This window comes from Cavia porcellus, unplaced genomic scaffold, assembly GCF_034190915.1.
Source record: "Cavia porcellus strain 051 isolate PalLab524CR breed Dunkin Hartley unplaced genomic scaffold, mCavPor4.1 scaffold_2, whole genome shotgun sequence".
Lineage (NCBI taxonomy): Eukaryota > Metazoa > Chordata > Mammalia > Rodentia > Caviidae > Cavia > Cavia porcellus.
This window is the reverse complement of record NW_026947485.1, coordinates 52,442,816-52,458,096: the sequence shown is the minus strand read 5'-3', so window position 1 is coordinate 52,458,096 and position 15,281 is coordinate 52,442,816. Positions and strand designations below refer to the sequence as shown.

The 15,281-nt window shown below is 34.0% G+C and overlaps 1 protein-coding gene across 1 annotated transcript in view; it reads left to right on the top strand.

Annotated features, from left to right (window-relative positions):
* Mdfic (MyoD family inhibitor domain containing) overlaps nt 1–15,281 on the top strand; it is an 81,358-nt gene that overhangs the window by 45,440 nt on the left and 20,637 nt on the right. The window contains exon 3 of the mRNA XM_013158191.3: nt 6,126–6,413. Coding sequence (XP_013013645.2) covers nt 6,126–6,413 — 288 coding nt within the window. The remainder of the gene's footprint in view (nt 1–6,125; nt 6,414–15,281) is intronic.

Here is a 15,281-nt window from a genome sequence, read left to right as displayed (position 1 = left end):
CATCTTGCTATGAGATTATATGGGAAGACATTTTAATATGTAATATAAAGTGTATAGAAGATAATCTTTGTTAAATTAAGCTGAAGGTTATCTGTGCTCAAATCCATGAGTCATACTTGTGTTATCCAAACAATTTAACTAGAAACCCTTACGTGTGATAGCTGATAAATGGTCAAATTTGCCATTCCTTTAAGGATTAAAACATATCATTAGTGATAAACTACAGTTGGTGGAAATTTACAGTAGAGTGTCATCACTGGCTTATAATATGAGGACATCTTAAATAAAATATCCATATCTTAATGGAAAAATGCAAATTTGATTCCTTAATTGCTATTTTGAATTTATTTTTGTAGAGTTATATTTTTTCTGAAAAATACAACATGTTTTCATTTCCCCTGAAATATGTTTATGAACAAAAGTGTTTTGGATTTCCTTATAGAAAAGCACAGAATTAGTAAATTATAATACATAATTTAAAAGCTAAGCGGTAAATCAGAAAGAAATGAGGGAAATATGTGATGGAAAGTAAGGACAGTGAAAAACATATGAAGATTTGTCATTATCTCCTGTTTTAGAAGTAGTGGTTCTGATGTCCATGAGGATGAAGTAACTTTTCAAGCTCAGAGAACTTGGAGACACAGATTAATTAGAGTTCAAATCCTAGTTGGTCTTGCTAAAAGTCCACATTCTCCTTATAATTTGTTCTAGTACCTTCTTCAAGAAAAACTGTACCAGTTATAAATGTCCCCATATAAAGGTGACTAACTCATTCCAGTTTGCCTGGGATTTACTTGGGTCTAAAGTAAAATTTCTCCATCTCATGACAACTCCCTCCTTATTCCTGAACAAATTAAGATGATTGATCATCTTACTTGTTACCTTCTAGCCATGTTAAGGATGGAAATTTGATGGAATTTTATGTAATTGTCTTAAAACAGTAAAGTATACCTGTAATGGATGATTTCCAACAAAATTACCCTATATCATCATTGTACCTCAGTAATAATCCAATCTTGTCCACATTATCTACCCTCTTAAGATCCACCATGGATCATGAATTTGGAAGGGGCTTTTCCACTGCTGCTAATAGATGGGTTATATTACTAGAAGACCATCACCCAAACATTTCTTTCTTGTGAAATTTGGTATCTTTTGAGTCTTTTTGTTGAGGGTAGCTTGTGTGTGACTGTACAGACTGGTTTATAGGCTGTGATAGAAACTGCCACATACTGGCACTCTGTGCCCTGAGATACAAGTTCCTTCCAGTATCTGTGTACTGAGAAAGGCTTGGATCAAGATAATGGAAAAATAAGACATTAACTCATTTGTTTTACTTGACTTTAACATGTATTACATTATATGTCAATAAAAATCTTATACAGTTTTATCCTATGAGTCGTGCTGATATGATTTCGCATCTTTTTAAAGCTGTACTGTATATAGATGCATATTTTATATATGTTATGTTTAATATAAAATCTCATATATTTAATATGCAATATTTTTACGTAAGTGTAAACTGCATAAGTGTGTGTGTTAATTCTGTAGTGACTGTAAACTAGAAGAGCAATGTGTAGCAAGAAAAACTTTGCCAACTATCTTTAAAAAAAGAAATTATATTTACACAGTCATTTCACCCCTCCCAGTCTATATTGATTGTTTTGCTACTGCTAATTTTAAATCCTAAGCATTAAGTTTTGATTTTCTTATATGTACATCAAGCATTTAAACTGAGTAAGTGGCAAATTCTTTTGTAATTTTATTAAGTCTCATTTGTGTGAAGAGACCAGCTACTGAAGGTGATTTGCACATGTTAATAGATTATATGCTGTAGCAGAATGCTGCTTTATATTGCTACTCCAACGGCGACTATTTCAAATATAGTTATTAGTAGCTACAATATCACCTGGTTTAAAAAATTATCAAAAGAAGGTCATGCTATTTACTCCCATATTTATTATTCTTATTGAAAATTGCTAGACCTAATTCTATTGGTTTCCTTCCTGATTGAAAACATTTGAACCTAGAAAGCACAGTATTTCTTAAGACATTTATAACTATTCATCATGGATATTAAAATTACAATCACCCTGCATTGTGTGAGCAATGTTTAAAAAAAAACTCTTTACACATATGGTAAGCGGGTGACCAATGCTATCCAGGCTTGAAGATGCTGAATGGTCTTATAACTTGTATTTGAAATTTTGATGTGTATTGCATTCGCTACTGAATATCAAGAATACATTTTTTTCACTCGTATAGAGTAAATTTAAAATGGGGTCTTTTGTAGAAGCACCCATCCTGTTTAGAGTGATATAACAGATGCTGAATGTTCACATATCAAACAAAATGCCAGCTTTCTGTAGAAAAGAGGTGTCAAAAAGTTTCTTTGTACCTTTAACGCATGTGATTATGTAGTACAAAATGCAGAGTTTGTAAAATTTCTTGAATATACAGGCAAAAAAATGAATAATTCAAAACATCTCATAAGTTCTACATTCTATTGTCCCTTTCTAATACTGGCAGAAGATAGGAGTGCACTCCCAATAGAGCTGAATTTGCACAAGTTACACCTCTGGAAATGCCAGATGGTCTATGGTCTACTTTTGAGAGCTGTCACATATGTAAAGATTTGAAAAAAGAAAGACAGCTGAATGAGAGCAGCAGATCATTAAAGAGAGAGTGAGGGTCCCTAGACATCACTTGTGTTTTAAGAAGCATTGTGTCGTTCTCATATTAGCGTGCCTTTTTTTTTTTAAAGCCATATACAACTTCTACACAATAAGGAAAAGAATCTGTTCAGTGCCAGATACTTGTGGCTTAATCAGCCAGACATTTTTACTGTTTATTCAAAAATAAAATCACATTGCCTACTTACAGTTTTAAGTGTAATTTTAGCATAACGTTGAAATCATATCCATTAAAATTGATCAACACAGTTAAATTTAATTTCTTTTGAGATAACTGTTATAACTAGGACTTACCTAGTCTTGATTTCACTTATTTCACACATCTGGCAAAATCAACTAAAAATTGTTTTCATGTTAAAACATTGAACGAAGAGATAATCCATGGTTACCTGACCATAATACAAACCACAATAAAAATAATTAGGTGACACTGAAACCAAAACAATGTACTCTCATTTTTCTTTCAACAGAAGTAGATATTGTTTTGAGGATTCGAATGTGGATAAATCATTAAGGATATTTTGCACTATCACTCCAGCCAAACCCAGTAATTTTCAGAATCAATTTTGATCTTAGGAAAAGGTCAGATCTGTCAATTTTAGAACTTGGTAGCAGGTCACTGTTGTCGTTCACACTTTTGCTTTTATTTGTTGAGAATCTTTAACTATTAAATGGTAATTTTAAATTTATATTAAACTATGGAATACAGCTGGACAATTTTGATCAATAAAGCATCTTCGAAACACTGGTCAGTGATGTTTTGACTTCACCAAGCACCCTGATTGCTTGAACTATTCTTTTTAGAGAAAAACTGATCTAAAACATTGCATGTATTTGGAGAGACTACTGAAAAGTACTTTGGAAAGAACACCATGAAGTATTAAGTTTAACTGTCTTCTTTGGGATCTTTTAAGTGCATATGCATAACTAGCTTTAGGCTCAATAACAGTCATCAGGATGTCACCCTGATACAAGAAATTACAAGAGCAGCAAATTGAATCAAGCTATTGCATATCCACAGGAAATAAATCTCCATTTTTAGATGCCTTAATTGTAGATTTTAGTCATGAGAAAGGATATATATATATTTGCTAAACAGAGAAATAACTTTTTCTCTTGTTTCTTTTTCATTCAAACTTAGGAGAAAAATATACTGCTACATTTTATTGTCATTATTTTGGGCCTCTGAGAAAATTTCTTTTTAGACAATCATTCTCTTTTTTATCACTATAGTATTGAAAAACTATAAGATCACTTCATATGTAAGTTTTACAAATCAGATGTTAATGTTAATTAAGTTAGTATAAAAAGACACTGTTAAAAATGAATCTTGTTTTTATTGAAACATGCAGACTGGTTAGTAGAAAATTTGATTCATTGTTTTTCTTCCTGATACATGAATCAAGAACTGAAGTAAACAATGGTGTTCTATTCATTCACATAACTTTTTGTCAGAAATATTACCAAGCCTTATCTAGTCCTTAACTTATCAATAGTCAATCCCTTTTGGAAATTAATCAACACCATATATAACTGCAAAAGCCTTGCATGCAGTATATTTTCTACTGGATAGCTTTTCATACAATTTTTAGTTTCCAGGTCAAAGAGTTTATAATAGTCATGTAATTTAGATTTTATAATTGATTATAATCTTAAACTAAAAGTGTAGTTTAAGATTTTGAAATTACAAGAAATTTTCACACTTTCTGATGAGAATTTAATTTATATGCCTATGTCCTAGCTGTGATGGACTCAACAAGAATTTACCAAAACTAGTGTTTTCAGAAATACTCAGCAATACAAATGATGAAAATTCCCCATGCTTGTTTTATGATTTGTTGTTCAAAGAATCAAGTTGATATGTTTTTCTTAGTATCATGCTATTAAAACAGCCTCCTACATATTTTCACTTTGAAGTTACTCTTTTTGTGTGTTGACTTTTAAAAACTTGGAGGTCATTTGCAGGAGGTATATGCATATGTACGTGCACACACGTTCACAATTGGGAGTCTATTGGTCCGTTGGTTATGTCTATGTCTGGTCAAATGCCACACTGCTTTAGTCACTGTCATTTTATAATAAGGTTACATATCTAATATGTACATCACCCTCCTTTTCTACCTTAAAATTTCCTCTGTGACCCTTGATAATCCTTCTTTATTTTTGGATTGACTTTGCATGTTCCACAAATAAGGCAGTTGAAAATGGCAATTGAGTTAATGAAATAAACAATAAAATCAATGCATCAACATAATTAATATATTTATACACTCCATTTACCTTGGCTTCTTTATGATTTTCAGTAATGTTAAGTTTTTGCAATAAAACATATCTGCCTATCTTTGCTTAGTTTAATTTTGACTATTTACCAGAACCATTTTGGAAAGGCATTTGTTTTCTTGTTTCACTCTTCTCTCTCTCTCTCTCTCTCTCTCTCTCTCTCTCTCTCTCTCTCTTTCTCTCTTTTGCTTTATAAAGAAACTTTCTTATATATTTGTTGATTTTTTTGGAATATTGCTTTTTTCATTGTTTATCATCTGCAAATCTTGACAAATCCTTAATTCTTGAAAATTTATAATCTTTTAGACTTTCCTAAAATATCTAAATCTGTGTACAGTGGAACATTCTGTTTTTTTCTTTCCAGAATTAGACCTGTTTTTTTTCTTTTTCTTTCCTTATTGTTTTGTGTAAGAAGGGTGAAGGTGTGAGCACCCTCTGGCTGTCTGCGCCCCAAATAGGAGCACCAGAAAGGATGTTTAGTTTGTATAGCTATGTTATGTCAGAATTAAACCATTCTCTTATTTTCCTAAGTTATTTATTTTAAAAATAAAGAGTAAATATAGAAAAGATTTTCTTCTGCAAGATTCATAAAAAAGAAAACTGTATTCCTTTTCATTATCCAACTTTTACTCCTTTAATTAATTGCTCTGTTTATTTTATTTTTTTCTTTTTGGTACTGGGGATCAAACTCAGAACCTTACACTTGCCGGGCAGATGCTGATGCCGCTGAGCTAAATCCCCTGCCTCATTCTGTTCATTTTAAAAGCTGTGCCAATATCATTATTAGAAGTGTTAGGATAATATTGGTGAGGATACAGCACCCAGAAGAGGTCTCAAAGAGTCTAGAAAAATAATCAACTTTTGCTGAATAACTGTTGAATTATTCTTCAAATTTTCCTTTAAAAACACCAAAAGTAGTTTTTCTGCCCTACTTTTTATATCTTTGTATAAAATGACTATTAATAATTCTGTTCCTGTGTTTCGTTTTAATGACTTTGTTTCCTTTCTTCCAGCTTCTCTCTTTCTCTTCTTTTCCTCTTCAATTTTAGTATCAGGAATGAAATTTTAAATCTGTTATTGAATGTACTTTCATTGTTGTAAAAAAGTTCCTTTTTTTTTTAACTGGATGAACTTTTCTTGTTTTTCCTTTAGCCCAACCTCAGCGCTTGCCTCTGCTGCAGACTTCAGCGCAGGAACCTGGTGAAGAGGAAATAGGCAAGATAAAGAAAGGAGGCCATAAGGGTCTGAGTAACGCCAATGGAATTCACCACCCCGGGGCCAGACGTGCCTCTGCAGATAATCACAAACTTTCAGCTCCTGTTTCTCAAAAGATGCATAGAAAAATTCAGTCCAGCTTATCTGTAAATAACGATGTCAGTAAGAAGAGCAGAGTAAATGCTGTCTTTTCCCAAAAGACAGGCTCTTCACCTTCACCGGAAGGTAAGTGTGAGAGATACGCATATTGTATTTGACTGGATATAAAAATCACATTCACATAATAATTTGATCAAGCAAACAAACAGAAATTTTGGTAAAATGATAACCTCTCCAAAGGAAAGTACAAAAAACAGAAAAGAAAAATTTTGAAGCTGACAGCCTGCTTTTTGCTTTATTGTCTTCCAGAGTGAATGGTTACTACTTTAAAAACTGTTATACCTTTCCAATGCCACATTTTAAAATATGAATATAAAATTTTAGTGGTGTCTGTGAGCTCATGTCCTTTTTTCCCTCCTCAATGCACTATGTTATTCTGTACTACAGATAAGATGACTTGCAGGTAGTTTTCTCTTTCAAATCAATTCCTAAATATGCAAGGTTCAAATGAGAAAACGGTAGGGGAACTGTGTAGTTCTTGCCAGGTAATGTCTGTTGCTCACGGACCATCCTCTTCCAAGCTGTGCGCTGCCTCTGTTGCACCCACACCCACTGCTGCCCTCTTCCGGCCTCTCTGTGCTCTCCATCCCTCCCTTGGTTGTGCTCTCTGACCTCTGGGAAGCCAGTTATTACCAGATTGCTGCTTTTCCCTCATCCTGCCATTGACAAAGTAAAAGACTAGTTAAGTATTGTGAACCTTAGAAAAGATTTTCCTTCTTATAAAACAAAGCTGTATGGTGGCAGACAACCTGCAGATTCTTTTTTATTGTGTCATATTAAAGAAAAAAATTTCCTCCTATTGTTAAGGTTCCAGCTGTTTCCCGTCATGTCCTTATCTGAGAGTCCTTTACTCTTCCTCTCTATACCTGTTACTAGTTCTTGTGAATTTAAAACTTTGAGGTGTGTGTGTATGTGTGCATGTATTGAATCTTATACCCTTTATTTATCCATTTTAATTGTCAAGGAATCTTACATAAAGGAGTTTCTGTGGGATGCCTCTGTGTAGTTGGCCATGTCCATTCATAAGAGATAAATTGAGTTGTAAATAGGAAATTGTAGTGAGAGTTACCAGTGATGAGTAGGAGAAAGGATATTACGTTTTGGCTACAGGTGTCTTAAATTCAACTGAGGCAAAGTGTTAGGTTGATCAAATGATATGATAATAAATGGTCTGCATAGTTCCAGGTCACTGACACTACTTTCCAAACTAATTAGGTTGAAAGGCACATGATTGACGTTTTAAAATGAGTTTGACATGTAAGCTGCATGGTCATTTCTGAAGTGTAGGTAGGCTGTTAACTAAACTGACTCTCCAAGGAGTTGAGGAGGCAATGTAATTTTCTTTGGAAGATCTTCACTTCTAGATGACTGGGTGAAATAATTGAATACAATTGAAATTTACTTGTTTTATACATTTGAATTTACTAATAATGCCCCAACTTTTATTTTCCATTTGGTATTTACTTATTTTAGTATTAAAGCATGGCAACATTTACATATGACTCTGAAGTAGCATGTAGAATTTTTCATCATTGCTTTTAGTCACATCTGAATTTATTTCTAATGTAAGAATGCAGTTTTATAAGTAACATAGGAAGAAGATGGAAAACCAGCATTACCTTGTGAAATATAGTTTAATTTTCCCCTTCCTCTTTTCTATCCATTTTTTAGTCTCCTGTTCTTTTCTTCTTCTCTCCCATCTCCATTCCTACTTGTGACTAACCACAAAGACCTCCATTGAGGGACACCTCATAATCTGTTCTTGCAACAAAATAACATTTCAGATTCATTTGCAAGCATGAAGAGTATGAAACAGAAATGAACAGATCTAATTACATTCTATGAAATCCTATCTGTATCTTCTCTTTTAGTCTGCAGAACTTAGAAAATTCTGGGATTCTTTTGTGACTATTTGAATCTAGATTAAAATTTCCTTGTCCTAATTCATATTCTGTCAGTGAATGTCTTCATGGTACTTGCTACTATTTAAGGTTTGTGCCTTAATATTTTGTTATTTCTTCTGATTTTTCAATTTCTAAGTTGTTTATTCTTTGGTAATGTGTTGTGGAAGTCTGCCCTGCACAAAAAATCCAACAAGGCAAACAAACAAATTCACTGAACTAATAGATGATAAATTAAAAGGATAGTATCAGCTAACCTAGGGACATTTTTTCTGGGCCTGCTATAAGATTTAGAGTTTTGATTAGACTGTTGAAAGTTAGGTTTGACTTTGAGATTGTATGATTCTTCATGATTTGCTGTGTGAATAAAAATGGATAGAAATTATTTTTCAAAAAAGTACTAACAGTGGGAACATTTTAAAAATGGTTAAACTTTTCTTAGTTTTATATTTTTCTGTTTCACAGTTTTTAATATTTTTCATCAACTGTACCTGCTCTCATGGTGACAAATGAAAAAACAAGTCACAAAATTATACTATTTTGAAAGCCTCCAAAGCCCGCTTTAATTGTCTGTTATTTGTGGTTGCATGGTGCTTTAGATTGTGATTTTTGTAACATCAGCAATTTGCAGGACATCTTTCTGGTTCTCATGATGGAATTAAATATTTAATTATTTTACAGTGATTCATTAAGAGCACTAAGGGTCCTTGCTGATCAAATGTGGGAAACATTGTTAAATGGTGGGCTCATTTGAGGACTGAAGCAGGCATATAATCGAGTCTGGGGACCAGTGAGATAGTTTAATGTTTCTTAACTGTAGGTTATTAAGGTCCAAGTGCAAATGGGCAGGTCCTCCTTTAGACTCCCATGGGCCTTTTTAAACTGCATCCATTTGAGTGGCCTCGATTTATTAGAAACTCTTCTACCTACTTCAGTCATGTGGACTCATTTAATTCTTTCGGAAATAGTGAACTGTGAACACTGAAATAATATTTTCTCAGAAAAAGGTAATTTACTGTCCATTCCACTGTCCATTCCACTGTAGCATCAGATGCTAATGGTGATACACTGTGGCTCAGGCTGGGTTTGTCTTAGTAACAGTCGCTTTCTTAAAGCTCTTCCTGTGAAAATTTTAAAAACAACTCACACCTGTGCTCTGTGATTGTTTTTGTTTCCTACTAAATTTTGAATTCCTGCAAATCCTAAACTGGGTCTGAGCCTTTTTTTTTTTTTTAATTTTTAATTTACAGCAGCATCCAGCTTTATGGCTTCACAGAATTTCCCATGAGTTAATATATGATATAGTGCTTTATTCTAAGATACTAATCCACTGTATCTTGTCCTTTTTTAAAAACCAGCACTGGAAAATAAAATATGTGCTCATATTCCCTGAAATATATTCTTTTCAAAAGTTCTCTTTTTGCAACAGAGGGAAAAATACTGTTCATCTTACTTAAAGCTTATTAAATTAGTAGACTTCTAGTTGTTTTGTATAATTAAATATTTTCATACATAGTTAAATGTTCTGATTGCATCACCCAGGTGGAGAGTTTTAAAACTAAATATGTAAGATTCTTGACCTTTGAAATAATTGTACTATAATTTTGTATCATATAATATTCAGATTGCCAAGGGTTTTCATTAGACGCTAAGACACTTTTCTTATCATAGAAATGGCAAACTTTAACCTGATTTGGTTATTGCAGTTATAGCTCTATATTGTAAAAAATGAAGTCTCCATGAAAATGCTTTTAAAGAAATTGAATAATTTTCAGAAGTATTTGGTAGTTAATTTATACTCCATATTTAATATTCTAGATTTAATCTTTATTGAGAAGTACACATCTCATATTAGCCTTTTACTGAACACAAAGGCTGAAGGAGACATTGAAAAGCATTGTGTACATATGGTAATCAGGGTTGTTTCAGTTTTAATCACATAGAGGCAGTTTGCCTAATGGTTAGAGCACAGACTCTGGACCCATTATACTTGGATTCACCTATTGCTGTGTTAATATCCAGCAATTTATCACTGGCCTGGTTACTTAACCTCTTGTGCTTCAGTGTCTTATCTTTCAAATGAGGATATTATTAGTTCTTACTTCATAGGATTGTTGTGAAGAAGAATTGAGCTGATGCTAGGTAGTGGTTAGAACACAGCCCGACCCTGCTGTTATATTGAATACGTCTTAGCTTGGATGATAATCATCATTGTTGAAGAACACAGAAAGGTCAGCAATGTTTGCTTTCTGTAACACCAATGACTGAAAGGGACATGAAAGACAAGGACAAGTTGAGTTACTAGTTTTACAGCCGAGGAAGGCATGCAGGGCTGAAGGAGCTTTATGAAGTAATATGTTGTTCACAGAACCATGTAGAGTTTATTTGCTGTTGGCTGAGAGAAGGATTTAGGAGGGAAGAGACTGGAAGGCTAGGGAAGGACTAACCCATGGGCATCTTGCAATGCCTTGGTCTTCTAAAGATACAGCCCAGATCTATGTGACTTCTCTGCAGGATGTCACCTGACATCCTCTATATTTGTTTTTGGAAAAGAAAATATGTTTTCTTTCCTTTCCTTCTCACTTACAGCAGATACTACAATATATTGAGAACCTACACTCTGAATGCCTTTATGGTATTCTTTTTGTACTTTAGCAATGAATCATTTCATAAAAAAAGAAAAGGGTGTATTGATTTCAGACTTGATGAGCTTGCAGTGCTAATAAATTCCTGTGGAAGCTTTTGAACCAATTTTAACCTAGTCTTTATTTTACTGTTTCTTTACTCTTTTAGATTCTGGCCTCCGTGATCTTCCTCCATCTGCCTTTAGGTTCTTCTTCTTCTCTTTTTAATGTTCTCCTCTTGTATTCATAGCGATGCTATTTTCCACGTACACCAGCCCATTCCTGCTTGGAGGAGTGCACAGCCACATCCTCCACAGACTGCATCAGATTTTCTCTTTTTCCACACGTACACATCCCAGTATCCTAAAACCAGGAAAAATATCTTCAAAGGTAAAAGTGATGCTGAGCATTCTTTCTTCCCACAGTGTTATGAAATCTCATTCTCATGTTTTTCCCCACAGAAAAACTGAGTTTTGCCTATAGAAAGCAGGATTTTGCTGGAAAGATAATGATTGGACTTCATGGTATGACCACGGTGTTATAATCAGAGTTTTCAGGAAAAAAAAAGGAAAATCAAAAACCTTTCTGTGACTTGGCAAGATAAGTCATTGCATTCCTCAAAACACTGAATTTGCTTAGATAATGTTTTGTTGTACTCTGTTTAGTCAGGCATGATGAATTCCATTCCATGTCAGAATAACAATGTAGGAGGAAGATTTAGAATTACATTTTCCAGTGCAATATTTGCCAGTCCTTAGGAAAATATAATTTTAACAAATTTTACTGCTTAGCCAAAAGGCTAAATGGAACAACAAAAATACAATAGTGTGTGTGTGTGTGTGTGTGTGTGTATGAGTGTGTGATATAGATGTGAATAGATCGCACACTTTCAAGTTCTATTTCATTCTGTGCATGAATCATTGCTTTTTGTTTACTTGAAATATTTAATCAGGTGTGTTAAAATCTGAAGCAATTACCAAGAAGTATTCACAAGTAGTAGGTATTTTTGTAGAGCAGAAAGTAAACATTTCAATAAATTTCCTTTAGAGCTTAAAAAAATAGGTTAACTATGTAATTTGTGCACATCCTCATGCTTTTGAAGATCAAGTAAAAGATTAATGAGCTTCTGAAAAACGTGTCATTTAACCTTAAAACATAGAGACATTCAAAATATGCCTCAACTGTCAGCACTCTTTTTCTGTAGTAACACACAGCTTTGCAGGTCATCTTTAAAAAAGATAGAAGCTATTGGTCATGGACTGTAACTCTAGTACATGTGGTTTTGTCTCCATGCTGTCAGAGTCCACTGTTCTAATAATTTAAATTAGCTTAGCATTTGCTCAGGAGATGGGTGGGGAGGAAATGAAACAATAGAGATACAGATAGATTGGCCAGGAAGCTTCAGGGTGTGGGGTGCTTGCATGAAGAGACTGTTGAAAAACCTGGAATAATAATAAGCTAGAGGAAAAGAAGCAAATATAAAAACCTATTACCTTAAAAATACATCAAGCTTTTTGTTTTTAATACAGCAGTGAAAATTGTGGTTTTTTTTTTTTTGTGTTGTTTTAAGACTAAACAACAGTTTATAGGTTCTGTAACAAAACTAGAGTTTATTTTCAATGAGTTTATTTTCAACCCCAAGAATTGTGCAGTGCATGGTTATGAGAGGGCCTATAGTTTGTAGGGGTTGAAGATTGAATGAGGAGTCCTGATTCAGGGCTAATTCTAAGCTGAACTACGTAGCAATTGGGTGCATTGTGAGTAGAATTGTCATTAATTTTCTCATTTAATTAGGAAAATAACAAAAAATCAGGAAATCAAAAGAAGCAACTGGATGCAGTTTGCAGCTGATAGTTATTTTAGACTCCATCAATTTAAAATGGTGGTATACAATTAAAGACGAGAGCTTCATAGTACATTAGAAGTGTACTATTGGAGTTGGAGAGAAGGTTAGGCCCAACCATGCTTAATGGTATTTGTTTTCACAGAGGAGCTATTAGGAACAAGAGTTTTAAACCAAAGGTCAGGTGACTGAGAACCAAGTGACTTGGGGATTGCTGGAGACCAGCCAGTTTGGTGGGATAGGAGTGTGGGTTCAACTTGCAGGCCTGGGAGACAATCCCATGGAAATTTCAGATGTTTCTCCAGGGGTTATAGCTAGGTTACCCAGGGAAGAGGTCAGAGTCAAAGAAGTGGACTATATGGCTGAGAGGGAGCTTTAAGAAAGATGACACAAGAAACCAGCTGGAGCCTAGGGTGTGATAGATGCCAGAGGAAGTTGGATTTGAGAGAGAGAGAGAGAGGAGGTTATTAAACTACACCAGATATTATTGACATGTCTGTAAAATGAGTTCTAAAATAACTCTTTTGGACTTATCAACATGAATATAGTTTCATGAACTTATTGAGACTTATTTTCATCAAGAAGCCAGTATGATATGAGTTGCTGAATGTGAAAAAGCATACTAATGATAGCATTTCTAGAAAAGCCAAAGTTCTGGGCAGAAGTCCAGATTTAAGCAGCTTGTTTTGTTTGTGTTATATTGTTTTATTTCAAATGGAAATAATTTGTACATGCTTACCTTTGGATAGAAAAAATCAGAGAGAAAAAAAGTTCGAAGATACAAGAAGGTAATAATTATATTTTTTTAGACAAGCCAGTATTTTATATATATATATATATATATATATATATATATATATATATAGTTAGCTCTTTCAATACATTAAACAAGGTGAAACATTATCAAAGTAATAGAACTGAATAGCCAGAGACCCATGTAAAGATGTGTTGACCTTTGTGGCTACTGCTTTGGGGTTGCACAGTATGATTAATTGTAGAAGACACAGGAGTAACTTCTATGGAATCACTTGGTATGAGAAATGTAACCTCTGTAGATGCTAAAGCCTATGTCAAGTCCCTCCCCTTCATCGTAGAAGCATTAATTTCATTTGAAAGGAACACATTGAAAAGTCCTTATTATTTAGAATTCCAAATCTCTGACATTTGTGTATTGGATTCAGATTGATGGAAGTTAACATCTTTATCCTTTACACTTACAAGGTTCTCCAATGAATTTAATGATAGCTTTTACACATACTATAACAGAAAAAAAAAACATAAAAAGGCAAACAAATACAGTGCTGGAAGATTAGAAGAAGGATGGTTGTTAAAGAAACCAGTGTGTATTCCAGATGAAACAGAAGACAGTAATTTAATTTACATTATTTTAAAAGTAAAATTTATGCAAGTTTCTTGTAACCTGTTGTTTATTGACTTGCTATTACAGACAAAGACTAGAAAAGATTAAGATATAAGTTATAATGAATTGTAGTTTTGAGTAATTGTAATGGTCCCTTCTACAACTGTTCTAATCATTTCTGGATGCAGGAATTTCTTAGACAATCAGATAAAAGTTACAGTTTCCTCACACAGCATGTTTTTAAAGAAAAGTAAAAAGCCTTATTAACAGTTGTTTTATTCTTGGAGGTCACCAAAGAGATTGACTTCTTTAAAAAAATCATTTTTAAATTAAATGTCTCTGAGAATTGAACAGATATTTGGGGAGGTTGATAATGAGCCATTGCAGTTTTGAGATAGGAGACCCCAGCATAGCCATATTGAAAAGTTCACTACGATGATCTGACTTGGCATGTTTAAGCATCATCTTATGTTTAGTGGTAGTAGATTATAGGTCCCCTAGAGCCGGAGACAGGAGACCTACCCTGCTGTGACAATTTGCAGTGATTCACATTGGAACTGAGTCAGGGTGGCAGTGGTGGAAAGGTGATGAGATTTTATTTCAGATGGAAATAAAGAACAAGAATAATGAAATTGCAGTATAGGAGAAAGGCAGGGTATTTATTTTTATTTTTTGTTTGCTTGTTTGTTTTTAACCTGAGAAAGAATGCAGTCACCAATAACTGATATGTAAAAATTGTACGAAGCACACAGTCTGGTTTTTAGAAGAAGACCAGATTTGATTCTGAGTATGGAAGCTCTTTCTGTTTTTATTTGTGAAAGTGGTGATGTGGGATAGGTGGTGAGTTAGGGGAGACTGGCGTTCAGAGTAAATCTCTGCAGGCTGAGGGGAGTTTGGGAGTCATCAGGGCACCGAATGCGATGTGCCTCTGCATGTGTGTGCGTGCATGTGTGCCAGTGTGTGCGAATGGGTGTGGCTTACCATCTCTATAAACAGAACTGGGTTTCTCAACCCTGACATCTGGGTATGTGGAGAGTAGTAGCTTCAGGACATCTCTCAAGTGTAACTATGGGCTTTGCCCCAGGAAATTATGATTCAGTAGGAAGGGATGGCATCCAACGCCTGAGAATCCCCTGAAAGCTCTTCGTGTAATTCTGATGCAAAGGGTTAAGAACTACTGTCTAGAAAGTAGATAAAACACAAAAG